Raw genomic sequence first — 19,721 nt, forward strand, 5'->3', positions numbered from 1 at the left:
TTGTCAGGCTAACCCATGGCAGTGAAAGGGTTTATGTACATGAGAAGCTTTTATTTCATTATAATCAGGAAGCAGGTTTCCAGCTCCAAAACTTTCAAACTGACAAATATCATATATTATAGCCAAAACATGGGATTATGTGCCGAGGGTAAGTGACCATTTACCTGACATAAGTAGGGCAAATTGTCTCCTGCCTTGAGGGTAGATAGTCCCATGTTTGGGTTACAATATGTTTTCATTACATGCCTCGCTTATATAGTTTTCACTCCAAATGTTTGGGTTTAAAAATAAATGACAATTAATGACATACATGTATGCTTTATTTTGATGTTAAATGGAAATATGTCGAAAGAAAGAACAATTTTCATCATTGAACAGCGCATTGACATATATTTGAATCACTATTATGTGGTTTAAATTTTTTATGCATAATTTTGTTAAAACAGTATATCCTAAGTAAAACATGTAATTTGCCATGATCATTTTTAAATCCCTGAGTTGTCAAACTGAAAATAGTTCCTGTTCACTTTCAGTCAAATGATGACTGTGTGGCCCCTGACATCATCAACAAGTTACCATTGAGTTTTATAACACGCCACATGCTCATTCCATGTCGCGATTCACCAGAATACCTCATGTGACGAGAAAAGAGATACGTCTAGTCCCCACTGGATTGACAAAAGTGACGTCAGAGGGGCATTTTTTGAAAAGATACACGTATTTCCCTAGGGAAATAGTTGCGACCAAATTTGGAAAAGTGCCCGGTCACGTGATCGTAGTGTCGTCTGCAGCTTTGCAACAATGGCGGGTGACTAGAACATGATGTGCGTCCGGGGTAGGTGACGACACATTCTCTAAAACAGATTTTCCAACATTTTCCAACATTCCAACAGCGTAGGAACTTGAACAGCTCATCGACGGAAAAGATTAAAGTGCAACTAAGGATGTCGCTAGGTATGCTTAGAATATTTTTTTGAAAGAAAGTGGTACCACGTACAACTGAAACCATTATGGAAACATTGCCAAGTAAACTTGTCACAATGGATTGTTGCGGAGCAAAATATCAAAACACATTAAAATCTTTATAAAAATACAACATGAGCATGTGGTGTGTTATAAAACACCTATAGCCTGGTCTTTATTCGGACTATAGCGCTCGTCTATTACCCCTCGTGGCCGTGTGTTACCAGAAACACATCACTATACCCCTCGGCCTACGGCCTCGGGGAGTAGCGATGTGTTTCTGGTAACACACGGCCCCTCAGGGTAATAGACGGGTGCCATAGCCCTCATGACCAGGCAATAGGTGTTTACTATGGAATGGTGATGTTCGATATATGAGGCATGTAATAAATAACATCCATACCATATTAGTTTAGGCATATTACCTGAGTCAATGTCTTCTTCATACAAAGGACTACTGTCTTTTACTCTCACTGATGTACCACTGCTGTGTTTTGCTGATGGTGATGAACCGCTGTGTTTTGCTGATGTCGATGAACCGCTGTGTTTTGATTTTGGTGAAGTACTGCTCTTTTTCTGTGTCGGGGAGGTTCTGCTAAATTTACTTGTAGGTGACAAAGCACTGAGCTTCTCAGAAGGAGAGAAATAGTCATGCTTTAGACTGCTGGATGGGCTTCTGTGTCTATCTGCCACTGTTGATGACCTCGTTGGTGAAGTTCTCAAGATGGACTGTACACTACCTGTGATGAATGGTGATAGAAAATCACAAATTATGATTGACACCTGTATCTGATAAGCTGCATGGTCATAGGATGTATGGGGCAGGGGATGGGAGCTAGAATAGGAAAATTAAAGGTTGGATGATGAAGACCTGTCACATCAATAAGATGTGCAGCTGTGAGTGTGCCAGTGTGACTGTCAGTGTAATTTGCAGTGATCAGAAAATCACATCAATATTTTGCGCTTGTCTGGATAAGACGCATAATTAAAACACTCATATGGTTAACACAACTCATTGCATTTGACCTAAAATGTCTTCCCAAAACAAAGCTTTGAAGTTTCAAAAATCTGACAACCAAATTCTGATTTGAACTTCCCTGAACACAATAAAAACAGTTTGTAAGAAGTTGAAACTGTGGACAGTTCTTGAGAAATCTGAATGACTATTGAGTATCACGCATGTATATAATTTCCACATGGCATATACATGTACACTAAACTGGCACATTGTTGATGTGAATTTCTACAAAATAGAATAGGACAAATAGAACTCAACTCCCTTTCTTCTTTAAATCTAATGAGACTAATTTGTCACGTGTACGTTTCTATTATCCACGGCCGGTAAGTCTGTATAGATCATGTAACCTAGTTTAGTGAACCTGCTTATTTACTGGCATTTATTGTTCTACAAGAGCAAAGCTGGGTATGGGAATGTGTCATTACATGAACCCCTGGTACAGAATCTAAGTTTGAATCTAGGTTGTCAGCATGAGGTCATACAGAGTGAAACAAAAGATAGTCTGCAGCACAGAATGTATTGAAAGCCTGTTGAAGAGGTGAACGGCCTCCTCAGTGTCACCTAGTTCCTATGATTGGGTTGGCTGCATAGCAAGCAAGTAAGAAAGCACAGCCTGACAAACGTTAGTTAAACTTTTGTTTTTTGTGTAATGCCATGTAATTACATAAATACAGAGCAAACTTTGAGAAGGAATTTACCCTAAAGTGATGAAAATATTGTTGGAATTTAACAATACAGTAAAACCTGTCTAAACCGAACCCTACAGGGACTGAGGTCCTTTTGACATAGTTTTTATTAGAATGGGACCAGAAAGAGGGTTCAGTTTAGCTGGGTTTCCAGTTTAGACAGGGTTCGGTTTAGACAGGTTTTACTGTATACATGTATGTATTTTCTGTAAGACATTAAGCACTATGCTGTTATGCCAAGCAACATATATGCAAGCATGTGGCACATTTACAGGAGTCTTAGTTTTCAAAGGGAAAAAGAGTTTCATTGGTATATAATTCTAAACGAATTTCATTGGTATATAATTCTAAACGAATTTCATTGGTATATAATTCTTAACGAAATGGTGTAAAGTGCCCTTATACAAAGTTAGAGCAAAAGTTTAAACCCTGCAATTTTGAGGCGCAAACTACATGTACCTTTGGTCTAAGTTTAAACCCAGTTCTGTACATTTTATACTGGTAAGATCATACCATACTACACTACACAACCAATGAAATACCTCTGTGAACAAACTAACACTACAATCCATCGTTGTACATACCGGTATGTGTTTAAGGAGAGAAACCTACTTCTATAAATAGCAATTACACTTTTCTTGTGCTTTGTCCTTTGCTATGGAAGCAATTATAAGAGTAACGACACAAAATTTTGAATTCTTAGAGGGACAGCTGTTGTGACTTTAGATGATTTTATCTTTTTCACTATTTTTGCTTTGTATGTCAAGCAAAGTTTCTCGTTTGACTTCTCAAAGCATGTTGAGATACACATTTTTCAGCTTGTCAACTCATCTTATACGTTTGTAGACTGCACTGTCATTGTTGACAAGTGAATTCTAGTCCATTCAGATGTTAACAGTAGCAATGCATTTTACACGCACAGACTGTGTTGTCAAGCTCAACAGATGGTGTTTCAACATGCTTTGGACAGTAGAACAAGAACTTGTAGCTGACTTACAAAACAAAAATCCTTCAAAAACTCATCAAAGTTACAGCTACTGGCCCTTGAAATGAAATCATTGTAACTCACTGGGAGCATAGACATCTGTTATTGGTGCTCTCTCTGTCTCTACCATGCTACCCCATGATGTCCGTTTCAATGATGGCTGTTTTGACCTTGGCAGGCTGTAGATGTTCGTGGCTCTGTGACGATAGTGGCGATACTGCTCATCCAAGTTCTAAGATGTACAATGCAATGAAATGACATGAAAAAGCTGTCTTTGAATTAGATTTCAAAGATTGTATTTCTAATCCTCTCCCTAATATGTCAATCAAATGCAAAGAATCATAAGATATTTAAAGGGGCAGTCCTCAATCCCTGGTTTCCAGAATAGTTCTTGTTTGCATTGAGTACCTACATAGTGTTAGCCCTGTGTTGTCCATTGAAATTTTTATCAAGTTGGTCAATTGCTTTCAGATAAAGCTGATAAACGATCTGCCCCTTTAACCCTTTCACCACCATGGTTTGTCCCAAATCCATTGTTTTCTATGGTAAAGTTGGACCTGTATACAGGGAACTGGGGGTGAAAGTGTTAAAGATAGGCATGATTAAAAGAGATGGTATATTCAATAGAAAATTGAGTCATTTAGGTTTCAACTTACTGATAAATTTTGAGCTGATATGAATGATAATCATACTCAGTGCTGTATACCTGCTCTAATATAATGACCATAATGCTCCTAAATTTTGAGCATTTCATTCCTGGTGATTGGGTAGGCACTTCTTGTAGAACAATATCAATAAAAGGTTTCACCCTGATTAATCTATTTATTAAAGCTGTTGTGTTCTTGCTTATATTTTCTTATACATGCGTGGAATCCTTATCATATAAAAATCAAACCATACTGCATGACATTACGATCACATTGTACATACACCAAACAACTGCCATATCAAGTTGGGTCAGTAACTCCAGGTTACACTGCAACTGTCATGTAAAGTCTTATATTTCTTCACTTTAAGGTTGAACGTGTCCTGGGGACAGATATTCAGACTTTCAAACTCTTTCAATACTTCTTTGGTATACAAGTTGTGGGAAGTTCATGGAATAAAATAAAGTTGTCACCAGCTTTAATAGATAAATCGATAATTTTATTTTTCCCAATAGAGTTGACACAGGGATGATGACCATTTTGAATTCAAAATATCTGTAAATATTGGGTTATTTGTTTCTGTAGTACCAAATTTTGCATGGTGACCACTGATGTTTATTTTGAATTTCAAATAGGAATGACTTAAAGTTTCCTCATGGATAGTTTTCGCAAACGTGAAAGTCTTTCAATTTTGAGGTTTGTTCTACCTTAAGTGATAATCAATGGTATCTTGATTGTTTTAAACTATGCGGTACCCTTGAAATTTGCATATTACTGTTTTCAATGCTGTACCTCAGAGTTAGAGTCTGTAAATGACACATTAATGTCATGACAAAATAGTTGGTGATCTCACCTCGGCTTCCTGTTCAAGGCCACTAAGTTTACTCTTAGTCTCTGCAAGGAACTTATCCAATGCCAGGTCAGGAGATATACTTCTCTGTCTATCTTGTACATAGCTGATAGATAGTACGTCTTCCTTGATTGGCTTGAAGGCTGGGATTTCTAAGTCAGTGTCATCAAACTCTGTTGTGACCTCAGTGACCCTGGACAGAGGTCTTGATGTATACAGGGGCAGACTGTCATGATTTAAAGAAACGAACATGTTTAAATTAATACTGGATAAAATGTATTTTTGAGAAACGATCTGATTACAAATCACACTGAGAGACGGTGACACTGCATCTTTGATTGCTCATTGTAGAGAGGCAATGCTGTACAGGCGTGACCAAAGAGTAGATGTGGTGGTATCTCTACATCTGATTTTAAAAGGCACATGAGCTGCAACTTTTGAATTATTTTCCTGATTTTATATTTAGATTAAAACTAGTTCACAGAAATGTTATTACTCAGAGATGTTTACTCAAGTATAATTATCCACTGAGTGGGACTGCACAGAGTTTTCAGTAAGACAAATAATGGTGCACGTACACATTTGAATCTCTACAAACATCAGGTACAATACAGTGCAACCAACTGAAAAGATGGGAAAGGATTCACTTTGACAGAAAATTCTCCGTTTTTCACATAAAATGGCAAGATTTTGTAATGGTGGAAAATTTAAAATGAACAAAAATCTCTTCAATTTCTTGCCTATTTTGCCACGACGAAAACGTTGTTGAGGCATAGTTAATGACTACATCGTTCAATTTGCAGATTACAATGAATATCTGAGGAAATTGGAGGTACCTTGAGGTTGGACAAATTTCACAGAGTTGCTGCTCATGGGCCTTTAGATTTAATGCAGTAATGGACTGAGAAGTACATTTAGAATAGGGAGAAAAACCTTATATGAATTTCCTAGGGGAAAGTCATCAAATTTCAGGCAAGATCAGAGGACGCCTACTAAGAGAGCTCTACATACCATTATACCACAGAAAAACTGCTTACAGTAAGTTTTATTTTCAAAGAAATATATATTTTTACAACTCATGGTTATAATGGTTGTATGTTTTTTAAATTTGAAATTGTTTATCATTGCAGTGTAAGATGTGAAACATATGGATAAATCTCTGCCAAACAGCAGTTTGCATTGTTCAATAGTTGGAGTGAATCTTATTGATATACCGGCATGTAACAAGACTTGAAAGTCATATGAATTGGTCAAAAACAAATACAAATGATAATATATATTATTGCCTGAATACACGGGTTTATGTGCCCGAGAGCAGGTGACAATTTGCCCGACGCCAGGAGGGCAAGTTGTCTCCTGCTGCGAGGGCACATAACCCATGTATTCAGGCAATAATATTTTTATTACATGCCTCTTCACAGTTAATGCTATATGACATTTAGTTACATGCAGGGTATTTTGAAACAATTTTACCATTATCGACCAGCATCAAACAGATTTTAATGAAAGTCAAAATAGCAGTGCGCGCATGGATATTTTGCACCTAGCGTTAAAGCATCTACTTTAACGTCGAAAACGTCGAAGGGCTTCACTGGACTGCATAACCATGGAAACCAGTCAGTACATAGTTCACAGGCCCGCTAACTCCCCGGATGTTCCTATTCAAATCAATGCATTGATTTGTACTCATATTGAGGCATGTAATAATATCTGATTTTCTCACTACTAATACATCGCTAAAAAGCAGTTTGAGGATCTGTTGACAGTATTTGTGAAAGAATGCAATGTAACCATTTTTACATTCAGTGTCAATGAAAGTATAAACACAGAGATTTTCATGCTCTGCTGATGAAAATCAATTTTGATGAATAATGATAGAATCTCAACGCTGGAAGCAACACATTTTGACTGATTATTTCAAAATACAAACATTAGGCCAAGAAAAATAAAAAGTTTGTTTCTCATCCTAGACATATTTAAAAAATGATGAGGTGACGTGTTTTTTTCTCTCTCAAATTTTTTTTTATTCTTCAATCAACGAGAATGCACAAAAAACATGAAAACAACATAGGAATGCATGCAGAGATAGATGCACAGCACTGTTGCTTTAGTATTTTTGTATAGCAACAGTTCTGCAGTTTGACTTTTGGTGCAGCAATGCACAGTTTTGACAGTGTAATATAACAGTCATATATGTGTACAGTTCTGAATGATGTTAGTGTCAGTTATTTTTGTTTACAGTTCTGATTTATACAGCACTGTGTTATGCACTATCGTCGTGTATTTTTGTATTTTTTCATTTTATTTCCTCATGAGCAGAAAACAAAGGTTGATGCGGCAGGTCTGAATTGACGTGTGAAAGGATGAGAAACAAACCTTTTATTTTTCTTGGCCTTACGAGAATATTATAGTTTTATTGAGCTTAATGGTTTCTCCTTGTGGCATTTTCACCATACCTCACCATTCTGACAGTTTTACAGCTTATCATGGAATTGAAATATCATGCCATAAAGTTTTATGGAAATTTTAATTACTGGCATTTGTAACACGCTCACTGAAAAAAGTTCTGCACTGAATACCAGCTTTTAATATTTGAAGCTGATCAACACAGATGCAATCTTTTGAAAATTTGCTTGAGTATTTTTATTTGCCCTTCATGAATTCAATAGAGTTCTATATGATTAAATAAAACACAAAAACAAATGGGTCTTGCTTTCATTGTAATTGGACGCTGAATAGGAAACTTCTTTGATAGCTATAGGCAATTTCCTGATTCTAAAGTAATTATATTTATTGAAAGGAGCCATTAAAAATGTCAGCTGAAATAAATTACGGGTCATGTCTTCTGAACTCTTAATGATGGGAAAGTTGTTTCTTTGAAGTTAATATTTGTACACTTTTCCTTCACTTTTCAGAAATGTACTACTTGAAATTTTGATGTCACACTTGTGATTTGATAACCAATCATTACAGCTGAATACACTGGCACATCTACTACCAACACTGATGGGTTAATGTGCCTTTTTCAATCCAGCCTTTCAGAAAATTTGAATCTTGTAATAAGCCATTAAAAAACACTTAATATTTACTTTGTTTGTAGATCTAACATTCAGAGAACCACGCCAAAAGTGATGACCTTGACGTGAACACTTCATTTAGGGGTCATGGCGGTTGAGTTCTATTAATAACTTATAATCTTTCACTATCAATATACTTGTCAAAGAAAATGGTTGCACTTTTGTGATAAAATGAATATTCTTATGAGGAGAAAAACACACATGTATAACAGAGAGAAGTAGAAACAATGTGATAGTTTGTCACAAACTGTTACAACTAAAAATCAGTCACTATGGCTAAATTTTGTTAAAACTTAAAATATGACAAAATACAGGGTGATCCAGGGAGGAAAGTCTGATAATAAATTGGCACACACACCTTTCTGGGAGTGATGATTTAGGGTTTCTGTAGACCTCATTGCTGAGTGCTTTCTGTGTCTCTCTGAGTGTTGACCTCAGGTCATTCAGTTCTTCTGTCATCACACTCATCTGTCTGTTCTGATCCTGCAGCTGTTTCTGCACCTCCTTGTTCCTATCAAGCTGTTCAAAAATAAAATATAATTATTATCTTGAGATTTATGACTACACAAAATATCATTACTTCAGATGTTTTGATACCATTTCTATCTTGTGACTGAAGACAGGAAAATTCACAGTCCTGTAAGTAGTGCCTTTTAACCTGTTTACCCCTATTCCCAGTAATGAGTTCCACAGTCATCATTGATAACAATGGGTTTGGGTATCACCATGGTGTTGAAAAGATTGAATTATGGCATATGCCCTACACATTCTGCCACTGAAATTATAATCTGATGAAACTGTTTTTGTCAAATCAAATCTTTATACTTGTCTTGACTATTAAATATGTATTACACATTTGGTCAGTCATGGTACTGCATTGAAGGATATGTTTTCTTTCTAAAAAAGTAAAAATCTTCAGCAGCAACAGTGTACAGCATATCTTTTCTGTGTACATGGCTATGGTGCCATATCTGATGGTATATCACACACTGCAAAGAAGTTTTCATTATCCATGCGTCTGAAATCTGTGGTTTGTTTGGTACTGTATATGAGAAGTTTGAGAGGGGAAAATGTTCCAGTGTAAATCACGGTCCCTTTGTGGAGGGACCATATGAAAATGATGTCAAAAGAAGTTGCTTGTTTTGGTCAGTTATGTACATATCAATCAAAATAACGTTCACCTGCAACAGGTGTTGTGCTTTTGCATCAAAACATCATACTCACTGCCAGGACAAATTCTTTTTTTCAAGAACAATCATAATTTGGATTCCAAACTCACATTAGTCACTTGAGAAACACTGATAGAAAACTTACATAATCTCAATCATATTACGATTCAACATTATCCTGTAATGTTTCCTTTGGTTGGCAATGATAGAACCCTGTGAAACCATTACTGCTACGACTTGCATGGCTCAGCAAAGTATTTTCACAGCAAAACTTACAAAGATGATGTCCCCAGTGTGAGACTGAATATCAGCAGAGTGCAACTTGTTTGATTATCACTGACCTCTTGTTGTAACTTGGCTTTCATTGTTGCTTCTTTCTGAATGACCAATGTCTCTTCATTTTTCAGTTTATCTCTGGCTCTGTTGAGATCAACTTGCAGAGTCACCAACTCTGGCGTTGGCTTTGTCAACCTCTCTCTCAATTCACGCACCTCCTCTTCATATCCTACATAGAAAGCAAAACTTCATGCTCAATAGGGCTTTTTACAAATGACTTTTTTTGTCCTCTCATTAATATGCAAACATAAATATTTGTATACAAATTTAGATGACGTTTCTTCACGCATGCAAGAATGATGCACATACAACTTACCACAGGCAACTGCCAATATTACAATCAACACTAGAAGACATATTGACGACTCAGACTACTTAGTTGCAACAACAGGTATATTTTTTTTGAAAAATATTTTTTTTCTATTGTATGTAAAATTCTGGACATTGGGTATATGATAAATTTATATACACACAGGAACTGACAATATGGGTAATTAAACTCTAATTAACTTGCAACCGTGAACAGCCCTATGTAATCATGGTAATGCCTACATTCTCAGTGTTCCAAACAGCTTCAAATTTTTGAGGGGTGGAAAATCAGCAAGTCAATTCAATATTCACACGCTGCATTGTTTCATAAATTGCTTATCTTGTGATTAATAGCATCAAAAGAACAGAGAAATGACCCATCCTTTCATCTAACAGAACTCTGCAGACGATTTTGCAATGAAAATTTCATCGAGAAATCATTATGATGAGTCACATACTTCAGAATATAACAAGAGTGATTACAATCACACTTCACATATAAAAATGGTTGAGCAATATCACTTTGTAGTTATTAGAGCAGAGAGGTGTTTGTGAGTTATGGAAAATGAGATTGTCAGCCGGGAGGCGGTTGTAAATATTCTTGAATAACAATCATAAAAGTGAGTGTTGCAGGTTTATTGTGTAATACACGATGATTGAGTTTGGCCTTTCATCATAGCTGTAGGGAAACCGATATTGGAAAATTCAATGGAGTTCATTTACAATCTTATATTGTTTCAAAGTGAATCATTAAAATTTTACTGGTACCCTTTCACGAAACACTTAATAGTTAACTCTTCTAGCCATACCTGCATGTTAATGATCACACAAGGCTATTTACTTTGGTTAATAATAAATGCCATGATGTATTACATATTCTTCAAACTCTTTCATTTTTGCAACACCCTGCACTTTCCAATGATTTAGACTTTTGCTGATGTAGTGTATAATTCACAAAACACAACAGTATGTACACTACTAAAATTGACTGAAATTTCACATATATTTTTACACTGTAAAGTTGTGATCCACCAGATGCAGGCAATTGTTTGCATTTTGTTCTGGTTTCTTTCAGGTAACCTGGTTATCATTTTAATTACTTTTTGAAAGGGTAAGTCAAATGCAAAAAATATGAAAGAGTAAATAAGATAAAAAATATACTGGCGAATTCATTTACAGATATGGTGTCATCATTTTACGATATACTGTTACTATTATTTGGTCTTCAGGAAAAACAAACATTTGAAACAATTATTTGAAATAAGTGAATTCAGCAATGCATGCAACAGACATCTCAGAGTAATAAAGACCAATGAACTGGAATAATTGATGACCTCATAAATGTGACCTCATTTGCATGACAATAGAATATGATAGGTTGCAAATCATCATCTCTTTGAGGTCTGTGTAACAGTTTTAAAATAACAGATAGAATTTTCCCTCAGCTATAAATTAAATTGTTCATTGGTTTAAGAGATTACACTGCAATACTATTATTTGTTAAGTAATGTTGCAGGATACTCCAAATCATTGATGATAATAATTTACATGTAGACTGTACACTGTGCTGTGTGTACACTGACTTACTACATTTCTGAATTATTTTGTCAGTTTGTAAATTTCTGGAAATTTTTCTGCATCAGCCCCTTACAGTGATACTACTAGTGTGTACGATGTTCTTAGAAAGACCTTTATTGAGTAAGTGGCACATTCATTTAACATAGGAGGATTTACTGCCATCTAGAGGGGAAACCAGGTTTCAGATATACAGGGTCTTTACACTCAATATCACTTAAAGTTAAGGTTTCAGTTTCAGTTTCAGTTTATTTCGCTAGAAATATAAACTTACATTCACTCAAAAGACACATGAAAAAAAAAATAAAGATAGAGAAATTGGTACAAATGCTAAATTTATGTTCTATAATTTAGCAGGTATTCCTAGCTGGGACCACAATATAGTTCTTCTGAACTAGTCGAGTTGTGGCCCCTAATGTTTATACTATATAGATAACATAAGGTGTACATCTGCGGATATGGATAGAAAAATCTATAGCAATGATTACAAACTATATTTCATATCAGGTACAGATCAAAAAATATATTACGAGAAACAAATGATATGAGACAGATCATAAACAACAAGACAACGTGACCAGAAAACCCCACATCTTTTGGGGAAAATAGTATCAACAGGCAAGTAGCCAGTCTTTTAAATGACGTTTGAAATGTTTTCTTACACTTAACTTTTTTATAGAATCTGGTAGTTTGTTCCATAGCATAGTTGCAGCATATTTCAAATTATGTTGGCTCAAAGTAAGATTAACCTTAGGAATATAGAAGTTTTCACCAGTTTTAAGACGTGTTGAATAACTATGAGGCACTGGATCGAGGTAACGCTATACCGAATGTGAGAAATGACTATTTTTAGGTCAAAGATAAAAGTACAAGTATTAATTCACATTGCTTATGGACATTGAGAATTCCCAGTTGCTGAAATAGAGGGGCGGTATGAGCTCGCGCAGCAGAGAATGTGATAAGGCGGACAACATTTTTCTGTAAAATTAGGATAGGTTGGAGTAAAGAACTGAATGTATTCCCCAGATCTCAATACAGTAACAAATATGGGGTAAAATCATGGAGTTATAAAGCAAAAGCAAATTTCTTTGGGGACGATATGACGAATTTTAGAAATAATTCCAACCATCGGGGCGATTAATTTTCTAACTTTATCAATGTGAGCCTTCCAAGTCAAGTGCTGGTCTAAAATTACCCCCAGATAATTTGTTGACGAGACATTCGCGACCATATTTCCATCCACACTCAAGCTGCCCTCTGTATTTACCAGCCTCTGGGTGTTTTAATTAACATAAAATTTGTTTTTTCTACATAACAGTGAGCTTGTTTGCACTGCACCAGTCACAGGCCTTCTGAAAGTCAACATTTATCTGGTCAAGGTTGATGACACTTGTGTTTTTAATAAATTTGAACATATTTGTATCGTCAGCAAATAGACGAAAATCGAAAATATCAGTAGAGTTTACAATATCATTTATATATAACAAAAATAAAATAGGACCAAGAATAGACCCTTGTGGAACCCCACATTCAATTGACCTATATGACGAAAATACATTGCTTATATTGACGGTTTGTTTACGTTCTGAAAGATAGCTTTTGAACCAGTGTAAAGGCAACCCCTTATACCATAATAGTCTAATTTTGTAACATAATGTCATGATTAATTGTATCAAAAGCCTTTCTAAGGTCTATAAAAATCCCAAAAGTTGTGAAACCATCGTCAAGTTTTCCATTATATCAGAGATCAAATCGGCCAAGGCAAGTTTTGTACTATGTTTTTTGCGAAAACCAAATTGAGTCTTGAGAAGAATATCATACTTCTCCAGGTAAGTGATGAGTTGGTTTTTAACAACAGATTCAACTATTTTACTGAAGACTGGTAAAACAGAGATAGGCCGATAATTTCCAACATTCGTAACAGAGCCCTTTTTATAGACTGGTATGACTTTGGCAACTTTTAAGTCGTGTGGAAAGATGCCTTGGCTTAAAGAACAATTTATTACATGTGCCAATGGATAAGAAATAATGTGTGCTGCATGGTTTACAAGCCTAGGGTGAATCATATCTTGCCCGATGGATTTATTGGGGTCAATCTTCCTAATTTCATTGAACACATCATTTTCAGAGACCGGGCGAAAGAAAAAAGAATTAGATGGTCGCCTTTTAGATATTGACGAAAATCCCCGTTGTTACGAATTTTCTCAGCAAGATTAGGCCCTACACTGGTAAAATACTCATTAAACTCTTCAGCAATATCAACACTATCCGACAGACAAGGCTGGTCGGGTCTATTTGTATGCAATGTGTCTGGGGTACATTTTGTACAGGAATTGTTCAAAATTTCATGTAAAACTTTCCATGTCTTATTGGTGTTCCCATTTGCATTAATTACCAGATTAGTATAATATTTTTTCTTTGCTGATTTAAGTAGCTTCGTCAGTAGATTTCTGTACAATGTGTACTTATTTTTAACATTTTCATCGTAAGGATTATTTTTCATTTTACTAAACAATTTATGTTTCGTGTTGATGGACTTAAGCAAACTCCTAGAAAGCCAAGGTTTTTTGATACATTGTTGCCTGTTACGAACTGAAATCACCTTGAGGTGTCTCTGCATAACGTCATAAAAGATGCTATGGAAATTTGCATATGCATCAGAGGGGTAGCGACTCAGGTTCATTGTCACTTATTTTCAATCCTCATTTTCACAAAGAAGACGTGGTCACACACCCGACATGTGGTACTTTTTTTATCTGTTCGGTCAACGAAGAGTTCAGAAAATTTGTTAGTTTTTCAAAAACAGTGCGCATACGGCTGTTTTACTCAAAACAGCGTGTTTTTTAGTTTTTTTACTCAAAAAAGTGTAAGTACAAATCTCCCATCAGCCTTGGTGATCTGTTTGCGGCAATCGACGGCTGGGTATACTGGGCAAAAAACCGTGTCCTGGATTTTTGAAATTCGCTTTTGTTTTCGCACAATGCACCTTCAAAGTGTCAACTTGACGTTTTTTGCATAAATTATCGGCCTTTGTTCACGTTTGTCAGGATATCTTCACTTCCAGGCCCTTTATCGGAAATCTGAGACACATTCTTTCGCATATATTCATTCACTGTCCACAGGTAAGAAATCAGGCTAGTCTGTCCAGGCGCCGCCGACTTATACTTATTTGAATAATGTACGCACTGCCAAAAACGGAACTGAGAAAATCGACGATTTGTGTAAACGACCTATGCGTCACACATTGTGACCAAGAAGTTTGACTCGCGCACCATTTTCTGCGAATTTTCTTACACCAGGACTAAGTTGAAATATTTAGAGTCAGTTTTGGGAATTTTGAATATGTTTAGGATTGCAGATCGTGTGAAAATAGAAAGAAATTATACACTGAACTGGCAAATGCTTAGTGCCAGCAGTGGGTGGTATTTACACAACAAACACAGAGGGGTACTTAGCGATTTAATCCATTTTGGAACGTTTAACTAGTAGATTAACTGTATACTGTTGTCTCAACGGTTACAATCTGGTTACCAGAGTTCACAGTCAAGACGAAGACGTCGAAACTTGCGTAAAAAAGTCTATCGGATCGAGACTTATGTGCTGTCGTCGCGCGATCGCATCGGGCATTCTCTTGTTCTGACTCAAGTTGTCTACGTCCTGTCTCGCGATCGGCAATTTATGCATGTTCTTTGTGAAAAGTGATTGTTAAGTTCATGTTAGCGCTGACACTGTGCGAACGGGACGTCACTTGCTAGTTTTCCTACCTCAAGATGAGACGAACACACGTAACTCTTGACAACATAAAATGTCTGTCGTATTTTCTTAGCTTTTGCACCGCACTGCAAACTTGTCGCCCTTCGTTACGACGGGAGAGATTGACTCGTGTTATTTTTTCAAACTTTATTTATATGTGTTCTTGTACCGATTTTATCAAACTAATAATAATCACGCCGTAGCGTAGAACAGTGCAGGCTGTCATCGACAGCGTGTTCTGAGAGACAGAGTATCGACTAGTCTACAGTGGAGTCACTCGACTTGCGCAATACCAGCGCACACATAATTATTTCGGAGATTTTTACTTTTAGTCAAACTTTCGATGACTGACCTCATATAGCAAAAATTGCTAGTTTCAGCACTTCTAGAAGTTGAGCCGGGTTTGTTTTACGTTCAGTGTTGAGGTCCAGCTAGCAGCTGTGGAGTCTGCGGGTAATTGATAAGTTTAGACAACACGCACACAAGAATCATTTGTGAACCCTCGCAATTCACGTTTGACGTAATTTAATTTTTGGGTTATATTTAAAGAAAGAAAAGGCATGAAATAAAAAAAATATTTGCATTTCGTTTCGAAAAATTAGCAGATCGTGCACTTGCTCTTGTGAATCTACATTATGTGTGTATGAACTCCTGCACTGGCTTGGGAAACTCCTTGACATAAATGTCGCGTGATGTCGGGTACAGTGTTGTTAAAGGTTTCTCAGCAGACACGAAAAGACTGCACGATAGAAAACTCGAGTTTAAAAATATAAAAGAACACGATACTAACACCAAGCATGTACAGAAAGAGTAATAACATTATCGCAACTAACAGAAGTTTCATCTCGCTCAGGCTAATTTTTGGACTCAGGCATGTAATCAGCATAGCCTAATATGTTCGAAAAGCAGTGTGTCAAATACTTTCATAGTTGTTGAACTGAGCACGTCTCCGTTATCGTCTGCGTCCTCGGCCGGCAACCCAGGCACCTGTGGCAGGGAGTATGAGCCAAAGTCGGACTGTTTTACATTTAAATCGACCTTTGCGCACGTTGCCGTCTTTTTCAGGTCCGCTTTTGTGGACCTCGCTTGCTTTTTCGTCGGTACGGAGCGCGAGTGCCGGCTTTGGTCTGCTCGATTTGTTTGCCGTATAGTACCGATACATGCGGAGTTCAAAACGCTGAGCCTGACGTTGAAGCTAGCGCATGCGCACTATACCGCAAAGCCTATACATAATCTCTGCGTGTTTATCAAAGATATCGTGGTCGGTAATCCGCGACCGTTAAGACAAAAGGGAAATAATGGCACGCGGTGTAGCTGATAGTTTGCCGTTTTAGTAATATTTCAGGAATTTCCTGGTACGATGTGACCCAACACCTTTACCAAAAAGAAAGACCACGTGTCAGTGGTTCGAAATTTGAAATAAAAAAAAATTGCTAAAATTGACCTTTGAACCTGAGTCGCATCGTTAAAAGAATTGCAAAGACTTTTTGGAGTCAAAAATACCATTTTCCAGGTATCATTTTTACGATATATCACCTTTTGGTTTATAATCTTACATATCATTTTTATGATATTATGACTGACCACTTCGTGATTTCAAAAAATCATGCATTTGGTGGTTTATCAATATTCCAAGACTACAGCATTCAATTTAACTTTGGATGACTTTTCATGTACTTTCCAGGAGGCCACAAAATTCAAGGACTTTCCAGTAGTATAGGGTACTTCAGAGTATCACCAACTTGTAGCATGATCTGTACAATCATTCACTACAGGGACAATCTTTTCAAATGTGGGATGGTAACCCTTCACCCCATGCATGAACTTGGTTGAAAAAGAGCAGAAGATGTAGAATGTCACATTGATGTGACACCTGGCTTATCATATCTTTGACATGTCAGTGAGAGGAATAGTGCACTCATGAGAGGTTCTATACTTACTGGTTCTTGTAATTTTCACCTCATTCTGTGCATCAGTCAGAGATCTGTCAACAATAAAACGAGAAATTTACATTATTTACATATGCCTGGTCAGTGAAACCAATGTCCACAGAATCAGCGTTTGAAACTTACACTGGAAAAACAAAACCTGAACTCCACAAGCATAAATGCTGCATAAACACACATACTTTGGATTCGTGCCATAAAAAATTCCAAACTTGCAAAGCCATCAATGGGAAATCTTCATATACCAGGATTTGACCAATCTCCAACCCCAACCCCCTGTAGTTGTTAGCATTGTTTCTACATATAGTCCTGATCACAATCTACCAGTCTTTGTTTTGAAGTGTCAATGAGATGTGTGGTTTCCTGGAAAATCTGATAAAAATTATCACCTCTCTGATCCTTTGACCTGAAAACAATGTTCACTAGTCCAATCAGACTAGTGGAATAAAATGAGGTTGTATCATTATAGTTTGTGGTGTAAAAGTTTGGCTTGTTAACCTCAATGAGGCAATTGCAACTTTCACCTTGTGAAAATAATGAAAGGGATAAACAGTGCAATAATCATGCAGAGTCTTACATCTTTGTGTTTTGAAGTTCTCTCCTCAAGACGGCAACTTCTTCTTTGACCTCTCTGTAGTCAACCATCTCTTTCATTTTCTCTGTCATGATCTCATTCTGCTTGGTCATTGAAAACGTGTCCTTTTTGATCTTGTCAAGCTCTTCCTGTTTTGAGAAATTACAAATGATATAGATAGTACTTAACATGATATTCACCATGGATCACCATAGTGAGTAATTTGGACTTTACAGACATTTCTCAAAATGCGAGTTTCCATATGTCAATGTAGAGGTTTGGTTACTCATGCAATAGTGTACCCCTTCTTGTCCATAATGAATGAAGGCAAACTTTACATCATATAACGTACGAGGCGGCGCCGAGTACATTATGGAGTGCAAAATTTGCCTGAGTCGATTACTTGCCATAAGGAGTACATTATTGCTATTATTTTGTAGTTTTGGCCATGCCAGTGAATTTGTAGGTGTAGAAAACATCTGGAGCCACAACGCTGGATAATCAGATACATAATCAGTAATAATCTGGGGGATGACATCACAAACTTCACTGGTATTGACGAAGCTATGATATACCGGTACTTGACAACACCTGCGATGAGTGTGTATGTACAACTTTTTCCTTTCAAGTTTCATCAATATTGACTGGTCAACATGCTGATGAAATGTTTCATCCTCATAATAGCTACTTCTAAAGGTGAAAGCCAGTCTCTGCTGATTAAGACAATCATGCTTCAATAGTGAGGTTCTGACAGCGTAATCTGGTGCATATCAAGCAGTTTTCCTCATCCCAGTTGTATCCATAGTCTAGGGATCATGATACGACCAATCTGATTCAACCATTCCATGGAATACTTACTTCCAGGTCCTGAGCCTTGCCAGCTCTGCGCTCTAAATCAGTCCTGATTTTCATAATTCTTCTCCTTTCATCTGAGAGGAGCCTGGTCTCTTCTACCAGTCATGTGTGAAAGGAGACAAATGCCATGAAAACACAGAAATGAATGTTTTCTTGCAATATTTCATGTATTTCAGTTCTATGGGGCTTTTTTTGTATGGCTTCATTCAACGCTGATGGACTGAAATATCAGATCTTGTTGAGTAATCATTTATCAATTTATTGAAGACATGCTTGCTTTGTGAGATAGTGCATAAAATTTTAGTATTATCTTCTTCTACTTGTAAATCTAGCCATCTTCATCAAACCAAAGAATTTGCCAGCTCGTACTCAAAAGATGTGGAAAAATAGGTACAAAGACAATTCATTCCGAGACCTTTGACATTTGGGATCTGAATATGTCAAGTGTTTTGGCTCTTATAATATCTAGGGGTAAATTATTCAAATCCTTGACATTTTGTGGAATTCTTTTCTGTGTTCTGTCTTAAAATGGGAACCTGATACATTTTGCAATGCATGTGCCCACCCTGTGAACCTGTTTGAAGGTTTCAGAAATTCAAAATGGCCACCATCCCTGTGTTATCTCTCTGTGGGGGAAAATAAAATTCCTGATTGTCACATGTAACTATAAGCTGGTGAAATTTTACCTACCCATAAGCTTCAAAATGAACCCCACCAAGTGGTAGGCCAAACAAACATTGTAAAAGTCTGAGAGTTCGATTATCTGTTCCCAAAGTGCATTCTCCCTGAATTTGAGTTTTTTTTTCAAATGTCATTAATTACAGGAGGATCTCGTAAAATAACTTAAAAACGTTAAAAATATAATTTACCAAAAACATTGAAGAATAATTAATGCTGATATTCAGAACTTAATAATAGATATGTGTTTGTATTAAAAACAGGATGTATAGGTCAATCAATCACGGAATCAAAGAATAT

The 19,721-nt window shown here is 36.6% G+C and overlaps 1 protein-coding gene across 1 annotated transcript in view; it reads right to left on the bottom strand.

Annotated features, from left to right (window-relative positions):
- Positions 1-19,721, bottom strand: part of LOC139130819 (centriole and centriolar satellite protein OFD1-like) — a 42,607-nt gene that overhangs the window by 7,950 nt on the left and 14,936 nt on the right. The window contains exons 12-19 of the mRNA XM_070696615.1: positions 18,747-18,838; positions 17,892-18,037; positions 17,309-17,352; positions 9,737-9,900; positions 8,585-8,745; positions 5,153-5,375; positions 3,737-3,884; positions 1,389-1,703 (exon numbers count right to left, since the gene is read on the bottom strand). Coding sequence (XP_070552716.1) covers positions 1,389-1,703; positions 3,737-3,884; positions 5,153-5,375; positions 8,585-8,745; positions 9,737-9,900; positions 17,309-17,352; positions 17,892-18,037; positions 18,747-18,838 — 1,293 coding nt within the window. The remainder of the gene's footprint in view (positions 1-1,388; positions 1,704-3,736; positions 3,885-5,152; positions 5,376-8,584; positions 8,746-9,736; positions 9,901-17,308; positions 17,353-17,891; positions 18,038-18,746; positions 18,839-19,721) is intronic.

This window comes from Ptychodera flava, chromosome 4 (genome assembly GCF_041260155.1).
Source record: "Ptychodera flava strain L36383 chromosome 4, AS_Pfla_20210202, whole genome shotgun sequence".
Taxonomy (NCBI): domain Eukaryota; kingdom Metazoa; phylum Hemichordata; class Enteropneusta; family Ptychoderidae; genus Ptychodera; species Ptychodera flava.